Source organism: Pogona vitticeps, chromosome 2 (genome assembly GCF_051106095.1).
Source record: "Pogona vitticeps strain Pit_001003342236 chromosome 2, PviZW2.1, whole genome shotgun sequence".
Classification (NCBI taxonomy): Eukaryota; Metazoa; Chordata; class Lepidosauria; order Squamata; family Agamidae; genus Pogona; species Pogona vitticeps.
Window position 1 is genome coordinate 78,488,288 of NC_135784.1, and position 15,815 is coordinate 78,504,102.

Genomic DNA, 15,815 nt, shown 5'->3' on the forward strand with positions numbered 1-15,815 from the left:
GCCAGCGGCCATTTTGAAACCCGACGATCAGCTGTGAAAAATGAAGTGAAAAATCGGTTCCTGAAATGGAACCGATCAACGTGAAGCAAAATTCCCCATTTAAAACATCGTTTTGCAATCGCAAAAGAGATTGCAAAAACGTCGACGTAATGCGGATTCGTCATAGAGCGGGGTAATCGTCCAGCGGGGCACGACTGTACTTGAATCTCATTAGGTCTCGTTTCTGTCTTTTCAGGCCTATCTTTGCTACCATAAGAACTAAGCATCTGTTGAGTTTTTGAAACAGAAAATGAAAACAAAGAATCTCAGACTTCTTAATTTTCCTACTACTACCTAAAAGCCGCCTAGAGTGGTCGAAATGACTAGATAGGCGGTATATAAATACAATAAATAAATAAAAATAAATAAAATAAATCCATGTTGGCAAGGTAAACACAGACTGAAGAATAGAACCTGATTCTGAACAGTGACTGATGGTTTAATTCTGCCTTGCTTCTTAGGGTCCTCGTGCAGAAGCCATGATGCGCAGCGCTATGGAGCGCGGGAAATGGGTCTTCTTCCAGAATTGCCACCTGGCTCCTAGCTGGATGCCTTCTTTGGAGAGGCTTATTGAAGGCATCAATCCTGATAAGGTGACACCTACATGGCCATAGGGCTTCTTTTGTGTTTTCTGTTTAGCAATTTGAATGTGGTGGATATGCAGGTGAGAAGATTGTGGCTTTCCAGCTCAGCACAGAAGCTCCGCTCTGATTCAGTTTGCCTTATCCCAAGACTATAGGCGATCCACTTTCAGGGAAAGCTGAATGTCGCAGCCACCCTTCGCTAGCTGTCTGCTTGCCAAAACTGTTTACTTTCCCAGCAGAAACACTAAAATAAAGTAACCTATCAGTGCTGTTTGAAAATATTTAAAGTACCTATGGCGATAGGAGGACAATGGTAGGCCTAGTATCTTTCTAGCACTCTCCACATTCATTGCAAAATCACTGTGTGTTGCTAATAGGAAGCTGGAAACAATCAGGAGAACCTTGTTAGCCAGGCGGAGTTAGCACAAGTATCAGGCAGAGTGAGGCCCCTCTCTCAGACAGTAAACGTTAGGGAGAAGAAAGCAGCAAGAACTTGTTGGAAGATAAAGTTGGGTGCATCACATGGCCTATCCTGGGCCCTTTAAACTAGAATGGTGCTCCTCTGGACTGCACTGATGTATGATTCTTGTCACCAGAGAGAAATTAAGCTGTGAATCTGATTAGCTTTTGTATGTGGATTATATGATGCTCACTTTTCTCTTTGTTCAGAGACCAAACCGTCTCTGGACGCCCCTGAATCCTAAAGCTTCATATTAAAATATGACTTCAAGATGAAGATGAATCTCCAGTTAAAGGAAGTTACAGTACACTAGATGGCTGGATGATCTGAGAGTTGGGCACATATTTAATGCCAGAGCTGTTGGAAAACTTCCTGTGGTAGTTGGAACTGTTTAGCAGAAGTCTTTCCTGCTCTCTCACCCACCCCATGTATTGGTTCATAGAATCATAGAAAAGTAAAGTTGGAAGGGGCCTACAAGGCCATCGAGTCCAACCCCCTGCTCAATGCAGGAATACAAATCAAAGGATATCTGCCAGGTGATGATGTAAGTTTTTCTTGAATGCCTCCAGTATTGGAGCACTCACTAACTCGCGAGGTAACTGGTTCTGTCATACTCCTCTAACAGTTAGGAAGTTTTTCCTGACATTCAACCGAGATCTGGCTTCCTTTAACTTGAGCCTATTATTGCTTCTCCCGCACTCTGGGATGATCAAGAACAGATCTTGCCCTCCTCTGTATGACAGCCTTTCAAATATTTAAAAAGTGCTATCATATCACCCCTTAGTTTCCTTTTCTCAAGGTTAAATATGCCCATTCTTTCAGCCTTTCCTCAAAAGGCTTGGTTTCCAGCCCCCTGATCATCCTTGTCGCCCTCCTCTGAGCTTGATCCAATTTCTTCGCATCCTTCTTGAAGTGTGATGTCCAGAACTGGACACAATAGTCAAGGTGAGGCCTAACTAGTGCTGAATAGAGGGGGACCAGCACCTCACGGATCATGGCGAAGGGGTTGACTAATTCAGAGAAGCTATGGGCTATGTTGTGCAGGGACACCCAAGACGGACAGGTCATAGTGGAGAGTTCTGACTAAACGTGATCCACCTGGAGCAGGAACTGGCAAGCCACTCCAGTATCTTTGCCAAGAAAAGTCTGTGAACACAAAGAAAAGGCTAAAAGATATGACCCTGGAAGATGGGACCATCAGGTCAGAAGGCGTCCAACATGCTGCTGAGGAAGAGTGAAGGACAAGTACAAGTAGCTCCAGAGCTAATGAAGTGGTTGGGCCAAAGCTGAAAGGATCCTCAGCTGTGGACGTGCGTGGAAGTGAAAGAAAAGTCCGATGCTGCAAAGAAAAATACTGCATAGGAACCTGGAATGTAAGATCTTTGAACCTTGGGAAGCTGGATGTGGTCAAACAGGAGATGACAAGAATCAACATTGACATCCTGGGCATCGGTGAACTAAAATGGACGGGAATTGGCAAATTCAATTCAGATGATTATCATTATCTACTATTGTGGGCAAGAATCCCGTAGAAGGAATGGAGTAGCCCTCATAGTCAACAAAAGAGTGGGGAAAGCTGTAATGGGATACAATCTCAAAAATGATAGAATGATGTCAATACGAATCCAAGGCAGACCTTTCAATATCACAATAATCTAAGTTTATGCACCAACCACCAGTACCTAAGAGGCTGAAACTGACCAATTCTGTGAAGACTTACACCACCTTCTAGAACTGACAACAAACAAAGATGTTCTTGTCATTATAGGGGACTGGAATGCTAAAGTAGGGAGTCAAAGGATAAAAGGAACAACAGGTAAGTTTGGCCTTGGAGTTCAAAACGAAGCAGGGCAAAGGCTAATAGAGTTTTTTCAAGAGAACAAGCTGGTCATCACAAACACTCTTTTCTAACAACACAAGAGGCGACTATGCACATGGACATCACCAGATGGGCAACACCGAAATATGTTCTCTGCAGCCAAAGAAGGAGAATATACAGTCAGCAAAAACAAGATCTGGAGCTGATTGTGACTCTGATCATCAGCTTCTCACAGCAAAACTCAAGCTTAAACTGAAGAAAGTAGGAAAAACCACTGGGCCACTCAGGTATAATCTAAACCAAATCCCTTATGAATACACAGTGGAAGTGAAGAACAGATTTAAGGAACTAGATTTGATGGACAGAGTGCCTGAAGAACTTTGGATACAGGCTCGTAACATTGTACAGGAGGCAGCAACAAAAACCATCCCAAAGAAAAGGAAATGTAAGAAAGCAAAGTGGCTGTCCAACGAGGCCTTACAAATAGCAGAGAAGAGAAGGGAAACAATATGCAAGGGAGATAGGGAAAGTTACAGAAAATTGAATGCAGACTTCCAAAGAATAGCAAGGAGAGACAAGAGGGCCTTCTTAAATGAACAGTGCAAAGATATAGAGGAAAATAATATAAAGGGGAAAATCAAATATTGGAGATATTAAAGGAACATTTTGTGCAAAGATGGACATGATAAAGGACAAAATAGTAGGGAACTCACAGAAGCAGAAGATATGAAGAAGAGGTGCCAAGAATACACAGAGGAATTATACCAGAAAGATCTGGAAGTCCCAGACAGATCCTGAAGCTGAGGCTCCAATGCTTTGGCCATCTCATGAGATGACTCCCTGGAAAAGATCCTAATTTTAGGAAAGTGTGAAGGCAAGAGGAGAAGGGGTCGACAGAGGACGAGATGGTTGGACCGTGTCATCGAAGCTACCAACATGAATTTGACCAAACCCCGGGAGGCAGTGGAAGACAGGAGAGCCTGGCGTGCTCTGGTCCATGGGGTCATGAATAGTCATACACAACTTAACAACTAAACAACAACAACAACAAACACCTCATGGGATTTGGAAACTATACTTCTATTAATGCAGTCTAAAATAGCAATTGCTTTTTTTTGTAGCCACATCACATTGTTGGCTCATGTTTACCTTGTGATCTACGACAATTCCAAGATCTTCCTTGCTTGTAGTTTGGCTGAGCCAGATATCCCCCATCTTGTAACTGTGCAATTTGTTTCTTTTTCCGAGGTGCAGTATTTTGCACTTACCCCTTTGAATTTCATTCTGTTGCCTTCAGCCCAGTGCGCCATCCTATCAAGCTTGTTTTGAATTTTGTTTCTGTCTTCTAGGGTATTAGCTATTCCGCCCAATTTGGTATAATCTGCAAATTTGAGAAGCATTCTCTGCATCCAAGTCATTAATAAAAATACTGAAGAGCACTGGGCCCAGGACTGAGCCTTGGGGTACCCATTTGTTACCTCCTCCCTATAGGATTCTGTAGCCAATTGTGTATCCACCTGACACTTCATCTATCCAGCCCACACCGACACTTCATCTATCCAGCCCACACCTAGTTAGCTTGCTAATCAGAATATCATGAGGCACTTTGTCAAAAGCTTTGCTGAAGTCAAGATATACAACATCTATAGCATCCCCTCTGTCTGTCAAGGAGGTGACCTGATCAAAATAGGAGATCAAATTACGGTAGTTTGGCAGGATTTGTTCTTGACAAATCCGTGTTGGCTTCTAGTTATTACTGCATTGTTTTCTACATGCTTGCACAATGTCTGCTTTACGATCTGTTCCAGAATTTTGCCTGGGATTGATGCCAGGCTGACTAGCCTGTAGTTCCCAGGTTCCTCTTTTTTGCCCTTTCTGAAGTTAGTGACAACATTAGCCCTCCTCCAATCCTCTGGCACCCCCATGTCCCATTGCTATCCCCATGATATCCCCCATTTCCCATGATATCAGGAAAATAATGGATAGCAGTTCTGAGAGTTCTTCAGCCAGCTCCTTCAGTACTCCCGGATGCAATTTATCCAGCCCTGGAGATTTGAACTCGTTCAAGGTGGTAAGGTATTCCTTGACTATTTGTTTATCAATCTCCAATGTACAATAGAAGATTATGATGGAAGGGAGAAAGGACTGTTCAGCTGACAAGTTGCTGCTAAAGAGAAATCTCATATTTTCCACTCTCCAGGTCCACCGAGACTTCCGACTTTGGCTCACTAGTTTGCCCAGTAACAAGTTTCCAGTGTCCATCCTCCAGAACGGGTCCAAGATTACCATTGAGCCCCCTCGAGGAGTAAAGGCTAATCTGCTGAAGTCATACACTAGCCTGAGCAATGACTTCTTGCTCTCTTGCAGCAAGGTAGGAGAGCCCTTGTTTCCCTTACCCTTCCCACCTTCAGGTAGCTCTCTGCCATTACCAAAGTCCTATGATTTACCATCATGTTTGGAATCGATGCAGGGAGGGGGTTAGCATTTTTTCGCTCCATTGCACCCCTTTATATTCTAACATGTATGCATTCCATCTTAACATTTTAACTTGTGGCACTAAGAACCATAAGCCCATTAGTCAACATTCTGTCTTATTTCCATACCTTGCAGGAAACTGAGTTCAAGTCCTTGCTTTTCTCCCTGTGCCTCTTCCATGCAAATGCCCTGGAAAGGAGGAAGTTTGGGCCACTGGGTTTCAACATACCTTACGAGTTCACGGATGGAGACCTGCGCATCTGCATCAGCCAGCTGAAGATGTTCCTGGATGAATATGAAGACATCCCCTACAAAGTAGGATTCTGGTTCCATGGAAGTGTGAAATAATTGTGTATGGGAATGTATGTACAGAAACGGAAAGGAAAACACTTCTGGCTTTCTTTTTATCATTAAACCTCAATGCGGCTCTGTTTCAAGAAGGGAGATAAAAAAATTTCTTGTAATATCACCTGTTATGACATCCATATTTGCTTCCTAATGAAAGCCCCATAAACCAAATAACTTCTTTATATTATTGTAGAAAAAGAAGTATGGTGATTTCTGAGGAACTACGGCTTTATGTTCTTTTTGCTAGCTTTAGAGCTTCCTCATGTTCTTCCATCTTGTCAATTTGCTTCCACTCCCCCGAACATCATTCTCCTCCTGCTTCCATGCAGGCACATGTGACCAGAAGCCTTTCAATTGTGTCTTCAGTTTCAACTGTTCAGACACTTACATTGGATTACATTTGAGCTGCTCCAAAATAATCTGTATTTCATGCAGGCCTGACTGGCTCCTGGAGTATTTATTTTAAGCCCTGGGTTCCTACAGTGCTCCTCAGTCCAGTTGCCAAAATTCAAAGCTTGTGAATCTTTATTCTTGTGCTCAGCTAGGTTCAGCCTTGATTCCCTGACAAAGAATCTAGTGCACCACTTTTCTGGGATGGGCCCGTCTGTTTATATGCTCACTGTCTTACTGACATGGCTGATATAGACAAAGGGGAAAATGTTAAGACTATAACCCTGTGATCTTCAGCAGAATGCTCCAGAGATCGGAGAATCCTATGGGCAGATCCTCATCCCCTAGGGTGCAATAAACATTCAGCCTGGAAGATGGAGATCTGACTTCCAGGATCCAAAGCTCTACAGTTCTCCAGACCAGAGCTTGGAATGTTGTATTTTAAACAGAACACGTTACAGTACTTGTTCCTTCTCAGCTGCCAGTTTGTCATTTTCATTACTCCATGCAAGTACAGTGGTGCCTCGCTAGACAATGATAATCCGTTCCACTGAAATCGCTGTTTATTTATTTATTTATTTATTTCATTTATACCCCGCCTATCTAGTCAATTGTGACCACTCTAGGCGGCTTACAACATGCATTTTAAAAGAAACATATAACAAACCACATCACAAATAAGCGAAAATCATTGTCTAGCGAAAAGCATTTCCCTGTTGGAATGCATTGAAACCTGTTTAATGCCTTCCAGTGGGGAAGAATCGCCATTGTCTAGCGAAGATCAGCCATAGGAAAGCGCTTTGCAAACCGCCAATCAGCTGTTTAAATTGCTGTCTTGGGAAGCTTAGGTCCCGAAAACACCTGTTTTGCGAGCGCAGAGGAAGCTGTCAAAATCGTTGTCTAGCGAAAATCGGTTTGCGAAGCAGAAACCAAACATTGTCCAGCAAAATTCCCCCATAGGAATCACTGTTTTGTGAATCGCTATAGCAATCACAAAAAGTCAATGTCTAGCGAAAAAACTGTCATGCGGGGTAACTGTCTAGCGAGGCACCACTGTAATGTGTTGCATAGTATGTTATGGTTCTTTTTCAGGCCCAATTCAAAGTGTCGGTTATTACCTATAAAGCCCTATACAGCTTGGATCTAAGCTACCTGAAAGACTGTATCTCCCCATATGAGCCTTCTCCTCACTTAAGATCATCAGAGGAGGTCCTCCTTTAGGTCTCACTGTCAGCACAGGCCCACTTGATGGGGCCACAGGAGAGGGCCTCCTCAGTGGCTGCTCCCAGGTTACGGAATGCTCTCCCTCGGGAGGTTAGGTTGGCCTCCCTCCCTTCTATCCTTTGGCCCAACAGCTGTGGACCCACCTTTTCAGGCAGGCTTTTAACAATCATGACAAGTCCCTGCGTCCCATTTGGGTGTGTGTGTTGTTAAGATAGTTTTTAATGTTTTATATATTTTAAATCACTAAATGTATTTTAATCAATTTTATAGATATGGAGAGCGAGCAAGCAATGTATTGCTTTGTTGCCACGATGCCAGAAGATAATGAGAACCACTCTCTGACACCCTGTAGTGATCAGTACTAATATTGTTCTTTGGAAATATGCATAAAAAGGCAAAACAAAACAATACTTCCCTTGCCACTTAGGATTGATAAGAGAATGGCATTCAGCCCTGAAAATGCCTGTCAAAATACCTTAAAATGCATTTTAGAAGTAACCAGGCATTATGAATAACAGATTTTACCCATTACGTCTAAAATGTAACTTTGTAATTATTAGAGACAGGGGTATTCGTATATGAATAAGAATATCCCCGTGCAGGTGGCATTAACGAGGGTCCAGCCCCATGGGGCCGGACGGTCCACTCACTGACCCGACACGGATGGCGTGACTCTACCAGTGGCTCCGCAGTGTGCAATCCTCTCACCACTCTTTGACCTTGCAGTGGAGTTTGTCCTCCCACCTCCTGCCAGGAGTGGCGAGCAGATCATGCGCTGCAGAGCCATTGGTAGAATCACACTGTCCGCATCCTCCAATTGGTGTGTGGACTCTCCAGCCCCATGGGGCTGGACCCTCGTTAATGCCACCTGTGCAGGGATATTCCTATACGAATATCCCTATCTCTAGTAATTATTCCTTACATTACGTGTTGACCACAAAATAATAGCCTTGGAACTGGTATGGTCTGTCCCCACTATTTGTAGTCAATGGGATGGAAACTCTTTTTTTAAGTCTCCAAGAAAAGAAAAGAAAAGAACCATCCCTTTTCAGTCTTCTGCCCTGCTGCCACAAGCCTGGCAAAGCGTAGGAAAAGAAGCCTTTGGTCCGTCTTTGTGGGCTCTGTAACTCACAGAGAAGTTGTTTTGTGCCTGGTCAGGAATATTTGGCATCTTCCAGAAGTCAGTGTGAAGGTTTTGGCAGGAGCCTTGGCCGCAGATTAGCACACACGACTCTACTAGGCTTCCTCCCCTTTCTCCTCAGTTCCACTGCCCACAGCAAGGAAAGCAAGAACAACAGAGAGAAAAGGAGACGGTGATGGAAGAGTGGGGAAGGGAGGAACTGTGTGGGGTGACCACTCAGGGAGCCACCGTTACAGGTGAGCCACCCCTTGTATTTCTTCGTGGTCTCTGTAACTCTCACAGGAGTGAGTGACTATGTAGCTAGTTCACCAGGAGGAAGGATGCTTGTCATGGTAGAAGGGAGCCGGAACCCCTCGGGATTCCTACGCAGGCACAGAACAATCTATGTGTGAGAGCGTACAACAGATGAGCCATCGGAGAACCACAGATACTAGTGAGCAAAGTCTTCTTTCCCACCATGGGGTCAGGGGACAAGAAAGTGGGACTAGCACGCTGCAAAAATGCTATCCTCTCACCCACAGGGAGTTCTACATGCAAGCCAAGGCCTTTTGTTTTTAACCAGCTGACAGCTTTGGCTTTTAATCTGCTCTTGCCTCTTTTAATGTCATTTTATGCTTTCCCTGAGCAGTTGGCTGCCTGGGTGAGAGTTTTTAAATGGATGGTTGCACCTTACTGCTTGGAATATGTTTTGGCGTTGCTTTTGGTTTTTGTATGGTATCTGTTCGATCCTTTTTAATGTTTGTATTCTCACAGTTGTTAACTTTATTATTATCTTTTAATGATGTACCGGTAAGTTGCCTTTTAAGGAGAAAGGCGGGATAAAAATATTTTAAATAAATAAATACATACTGTATATTTTAAGCAAAAATGGGCCATAGCTATAGTTCTCCCCCCCCCCCCCCCCGGATCCTTTGCAGGTGCTAAAGTACACTGCTGGTGAGATTAATTATGGAGGCCGGGTGACAGATGACTGGGACAGACGCTGCATCATGAATATCTTAGAAGATTTCTACAAGCCAGATGTTCTCATTCCAGAGTATTGTTACTCAGAGTCTGGGATCTACAAGCAGATTAGTACCACTTATGACCTCAACGTAAGTTGGAGAGAAGAGTAGATTCATATGCTGTGGACTGTACAAGGCACAAGCCTGTCCATAGCTCTGGGCCATATGCATTTCTCTACCTAGTTTAAAAATCATAGTTTCAAATACCGTTCTGGATATTTGTAGCAAATTTTTAACATCTCTCTTAAATGAGGCTGTTCTTGAAAACACAATGTTTAGTGTTATTATATGTTGCAACAACTTCCTAAATACAAATTTAGGACGCAACCTTTGATTCATAAGTTACCCACTTAAATAAATAATAAGCTTTTAATCTGACTCTGCTTGGTCAACCAGTTGACTTCTTGACCAAGCAGAGGTGTGGGCTGCTGATGAAACTATTTTGGTTTTCTTCTTTCTCTGTGGTTTTGGTATGTCAGGGGTGAGGTGGGGGGTCTGCCTTGTTCTACATGTTGATCTTTTCTTCCCCCTCCCACAGGGATACATCCAGTATATCAAGACCCTTCCCCTCAATGATATGCCTGAGATATTTGGACTGCATGACAATGCAAACATCACTTTTGCTCAGAATGAGACCTTTGCTCTGCTTGGGGCCATTATTCAACTTCAGCCAAAGACGTCAGCTGCAGGAGGCCGGAGCAGGGAAGAGGTTTGTAGGCTTGTTGTATGAATGGCATGCCGAAGTACTGCCAAGCCATCCAGAAATCTATTTTTAAAAGGCAGAGAAGATAATCCTGGGCACAAAACTCTCTTTCTTGGCAGTCCCTTTCTTTCATTTTAAAGTCCACAAGTTTCTCATCTTTATGGCCGAGGTGGTGTAATTGGAAGGCATGTGAACAATGCTTATGGATGGCACAGTCAAAAAACAGAGTAGTATTGCGAGTGGGCAATGGTGGGGCTAGCATAGCTCTCGGTCATGGATTAAATGGTTCAGAACGAGTTCTGCAAAATAAAATAGCAATTCAGAAGTGCGTAAATTACATACTCAGTCAGGTTTCAGCTTTTCCCACTTACTTGTGTAGACTTTAGATTTCCTGGACTCAAAGTACTACTTTTTTCTGCTGAGTACACACAATCCTAGTTCTAGAATTCCTCTGTTGTGGAAAGATCCCTGCAAGTCCCAATAACAGGAAACTTGAGTTATGGCCCCTGGAGGGAGCAGAAACACCAGCGTCCTTGTGGATTACATGAGTCCCCAAAGCCCAACTGCAATCAAATTGTGTGTGCTAACCCAGCAGGAGCTGACAACTTTCTGTCATGTAGTTTAAATAAGAAATTATTTTTATGGTGCTCTGCCTGTGAAGATCTTCTTTCCATCAATTTTCTAGATCGTGGAGGAGACCTCAAAAGACATCTTGGATAAGGTGCCTCAGCCTATTGATCTGCATGAAGTAATGCTGAAATATCCTGTGCTATATGAGGAATCAATGAACACTGTTCTGGCACAAGAAGTGATCAGGTATGACTCCAACCTTGGCCTGACTTCGTATAGGGCTGCACAGAGCACCCTCTTTCAGCAAAGCTCTAATTAAACACTGTAAAAGAGCACAAGCTAGGGAGACGAAGCAGAGCAGGCAGGTACGTTTAATGAGACAGGAACAGGCTTTGGGCAGGGGGTGGGGGTCGCGGTTAGCATTCAGAGTGAAGAGACATTTGTACTGCTTGCACAGTATATAAACCTTGCTATAATTTTGTCACAAAAGAATGGAGATGAGGATCATCCCAAGCCAAAGTGTTTTCTTACAACTTGGACCATACCCAAGATGACTGTTAACAAGCTGACACTTTCGATGGTGATCTGTGCTAGTGAAAAACTGGTAGTCCAGAAGCTAGCTCATTACTAGAATTGTCAAAGTGCTCTTTAAAAAAAAAAAAAATTTGGGATGAGGCCTTGATTGAAAACTTGACTGAAAAAAGCCACTCATCAAAAATGTTCTTTGTCGTGGTCTTTCTGAAATCAGATATGTGAGTGCTCCACGCCTGTGGAGTGAATCTCGAAACTTTCCAGAGCCTGCCTATTTATTTATTTGTTTGTTTGTTTGTTTGTTTGTTTGTTTATACATACATATATACCCCGCCCATATGGCCTATAAGACCACTCTATGAAAAAGTGTTAGTGCGCTTGCTCTCCCATCCTTCTAGACGTGCTCAGTTCTTGTTGAGGCAAGGCTTTCAGAGTCCTTTCTGTTAGTAACAGAATTGATATTTCAATCTTGATATTGAATGCCTAACCACACTGCCCAGCAGATTTGTCAATTAGCCGTGGCAACTTCGGCAATTGCTCTTCTAATGAGCCTCTTCAGATCCGGGGGAAGTGAAACCAACTCGGAGGATATACCAGGGGCCTCCTACCCGCTCTCCTCAGACTGAAGAAGCTGCTTGGATGAGTAGCAAAATGTTTCAACCTAACAAGAAAGAAGTCCAGTTGCCATGATTCAACTTCCAGATAGCCCTACCTCCATTACTGAGAATCTTCACAGATAAATTGCTCTTCTATGCTCTTCTATACTGAATGGGATTTTGGATCTTCAGTTTATCTAGTGATTGTAGCTGTTTGTAATCTCAAAGGAGTTTATAGAGAACCGTCAGAGTCATACGATTGAATGAGTTTGCTTTATTGACTAGAACTCTCACCTTGGTTTTATGCAGATACAATCGCCTGTTGAAAGTGATTGCACAAAGTTTGAAAGATCTGTTGAAAGCTCTTAAAGGCCTGGTGGTGATGTCATCCCAGCTGGAACTGATGTCCAACAGCTTATACAACAACATTGTGCCGGAGATGTGGAACAGTAAGGTACTCTTCAATGCCAAGCTATGCTTTCATAATTGACGTGTCAATTCATCTTACATGAGTGAGACATACGAAGTATATATCTACTTCGGCTGGCTGCTGTGACAGATCAGCCTTTTCAGAATCAAGGCCAGCTTCACAAATTCACAGGGTAAACCATGTGAGTACCTCTTGTTGGATGTACTGCAACTTCACAGGCAGTAGTTGCAGGGAGGGAAGGGTTAAATCAGATAGCTAATAGAAACTCTAGCTCAGGGACTCGGTGGCGCATAAAGCTCCTCTCTGCTCCTTTGTCTTCTCCACTTCTCTTTTCCTGTTTTGAAGCTAGCAAGAAACTACGTATGTCAGCTCCTTCAGGTTGTTCCCTTCACAAAGACACCTCAGCAGAAGGACAAGTGAATTCTCTTGAACTTGACCCTAAATGAATTTCTATACATTTGAGCTAGTTGTGAATCATTAAACTAAACCGTGCTTTTAATTTTAAGGAAAGACTAAGGACTCTTACTTTTTTTCTTTTTGCTTCAGCTATTTGACCAGCCATATGGGGTAGCTGGCCAGAAGTGTTTCCAAATAATGCTGCAACCTAAACCCCATTATCTTTCATATTTCTTGCTTCAGTTTTGGAAATCTGGTGCAACAGATTATGAACTAGCCACTCATATTTTACTTTTACATTGGAAATTCTCACCATCAGCCCAGCTCTTTAGATTACTTATAGGCTCTTGACAAGCCTTGCTTACAGGCCAACCTACCCAAAGTGTGTCCTTTCCCACAGGCATACCCGTCCCTGAAGCCGTTGGCCTCCTGGGTGAATGATCTGCTGCTGCGTATCGAGTTCTTGCAGAAGTGGATTGCTAACGGGATCCCACCTGTGTTCTGGATAAGTGGGTTCTTCTTCCCCCAGGCCTTTTTAACAGGGACGCTACAGAATTTTGCCAGAAAGTCTGTCATTTCTATAGACACCATTTCTTTTGACTTTAAGGTGAGTGAATTAGGCTGTATAGAAAGGTGAGCAGTTCACATTATTTATCCGCTTCATCAGTAAAACCCAACACTGTTCCTGTTACACCTACACAGCTGCAGGCATCTAACACTCCATCCATTTGATTTATTACCTAGTAACCATTCTAGCAGGATCTTTGCAGGCATGCTTATTTTTGTAAACTGTTCCAAATCGGCAGATTTCTCTTGGTTTCCAATTATGCAGTATCTTTGTTTTCCACCTTCTAATTTTAGGTAATAAGGCAGTCTGTTCATGAACTCACTCAACGCCCGTCTCAGGGATGTTACATCCATGGCCTATTCCTGGAAGGGGCTCGTTGGGATCCCCTTTTCTTTCAGCTCACAGAGTCACGGCCTAAGGAACTGTACACAGAGATGGCCGTCCTCTGGTTAGTTCCCGTGCCCCAACGCAAGCCTCCAACCACAGGCATCTATCTCTGCCCCATCTACAAGACGCTGACTCGTGCAGGTAAGCATGTCTTTCAGCTAACTTTTTGAAGAGGACGATTGGGTGAAATGCTTTCAGTGAGTTCCCCAGGAGGGCCAGAAACAAGAGTTAACTTGCCAAATCACCAGTGATTCAGTGGTCCTGCTCTAGTGCAACGTCCTGCACTAAGCAACAGGATTTCAGCCATAAGAATGTATGAAGATGTACTTCTACATGTTCAAGACAATGCATTCTACTTTCTCCAGAGTCTGCAACCTTGTACATGCAGCTCATATTAAACCATTTCACATTTTATATGAATTATGTGCCTTCAGAAATCACTTCCACCCCATTCCACCTCTTCTCTCTTCAGACATTTCACTGTAAGGCACCAGATAACAATAGTTATTTTTGGAGCTCTCAAATCCCAAGATGTTGTGTTCTGCTGCTCCTGCTGCTGCTTGCTTTGCGGTCAGCACCTCCTTTTTTGTGTGTAGGGTACAAATACAGCACCACATATGCCTCCCAAAATCATTAGGCACCTAGTGAACGGCCCGGTACAAAACAGGACAGTGGGAAAATGGTCTTCACTTTATCAACTTAAGTAATAATGTCACTGCAGAAAAATGAGGTAGGATCAAATTCTCTCACTCACACACATAATGAGTTATTTTCACCTGGTTTGAAGAAGTTACAAAACATTTTAACCGCAGCTAGGGACGTGAGCATCCCTATTGCAGTCAGCATTGTTATGCCAGTAACAGCATTTTTTCACAAATAATTCCTGTCCCAACCATAATGTTTGTAGTTAATTGGCAAACTATTTTGATTTACTTATGGATCCTCTGAAAGGTACTTTGAATTTTTTTGCAAAAAAAAAGAAAGAAAGAAAACAATGTTGCCTTTCTGAATTGCGACACAAGATCTGGTAAGAAGCCATGTTTTAGCTGCAGCCATACCAGTCTCTGATCGCATACTGTTCTCATCTGTCTGTCTTAGGGACGCTGTCAACAACTGGTCATTCTACTAACTATGTGATTGCTGTAGAAATCCCCACCACTAAGCCCCAGAGGCACTGGATTAAACGGGGTGTTGCCTTGATCTGCGCCTTGGACTTTTAAGCACTGAAAGCAGTGCTTGAGCAGTTTGACATTTCTGAGGAGAATGGAATTGTTCTGCAGTTTTACAACCTGTTTGATAAAGCCTCATCTGAAGAAGCAGACCGCTGAATGGGATGGTACTTAAACAAAATATTGCAAGAGAAATTTAAGCCTCCCTTCTTCTAACTGTAAACCTTACATAGCAGTTTAATAAAATTAAATCAACCTTTAGTTTCACATATTTCATAGTGGTGTGGTTAATGGGCACAATCTTAAAATTGCCATCTTAAGGAGTGCACAGGGATATCAATAAGATACTGAAGCACTAACTATGAATAACAGTCTGAAAGGTAACCCTTACAATACGGTGGGCAACATCCATAGATCTGGGGCCTACAAAAACCAACACCTGGAGGCAGGAATGCTGCACGTATTCTTTTCCGGAAAAAGCCCCCTTGGGCCTCATTAAAAACCTGTGGGGCTGGTAAACAAACCAGCAGTTCAGGCCCATCTCTGCTTAAAACTACTACTGTCATTAACTACTCTTCAGGAGAGATGCACACATATGATAAGGAAGAGAACAAGGCCTTCTGTAGATCCCCAAGTAGGGGGCAAAAGCAAGCATAGCCCAGCACTGACCTATATACAGTCTCCCAAGAACCATCAACAGTAATCCTAGATATTGCAGTAATGCAGACTTAAAGGTCAAGAAGGGTATCTGGCATCCTTTCCAATCCAGTATAACAAAGTTTGCAAGCCAAGCATTGTCTGTTTTTTTTTTTTGTTTTTTTTTTTAGATTGCCTTTTCATACTGCAGCCAAAGGGTTAGCCAGAAACAGATCTCCTTGCCAGGAACCTAAACTATAATGCAGGTGTTCTGTATATCATTTTCAGCATTCGTTTCAATCAATCAGAGCAGTCATTGGAGGCAAGAAGTATACATTTTTATTT

At 43.0% G+C, this 15,815-nt stretch overlaps 1 protein-coding gene across 3 annotated transcripts in view; it reads left to right on the forward strand.

Moving 5' to 3' along the window:
• The window catches only part of DNAH1 (dynein axonemal heavy chain 1), a 154,708-nt gene extending 139,607 nt beyond the window's left edge, over window positions 1-15,101 (forward strand). For all 3 annotated transcript variants that reach the window (XM_020803864.3, XM_072989779.2, XM_072989780.2), the window contains 10 exons: window positions 501-632; window positions 5,103-5,273; window positions 5,513-5,692; window positions 9,398-9,574; window positions 10,023-10,193; window positions 10,873-11,003; window positions 12,194-12,338; window positions 13,111-13,317; window positions 13,572-13,806; window positions 14,764-15,101. In XM_020803864.3, coding sequence (XP_020659523.3) covers window positions 501-632; window positions 5,103-5,273; window positions 5,513-5,692; window positions 9,398-9,574; window positions 10,023-10,193; window positions 10,873-11,003; window positions 12,194-12,338; window positions 13,111-13,317; window positions 13,572-13,806; window positions 14,764-14,885 — 1,671 coding nt within the window. In that variant the 3' untranslated portion in view covers window positions 14,886-15,101. The remainder of the gene's footprint in view (window positions 1-500; window positions 633-5,102; window positions 5,274-5,512; window positions 5,693-9,397; window positions 9,575-10,022; window positions 10,194-10,872; window positions 11,004-12,193; window positions 12,339-13,110; window positions 13,318-13,571; window positions 13,807-14,763) is intronic.
• Window positions 15,102-15,815: the final 714 nt, after the last annotated feature.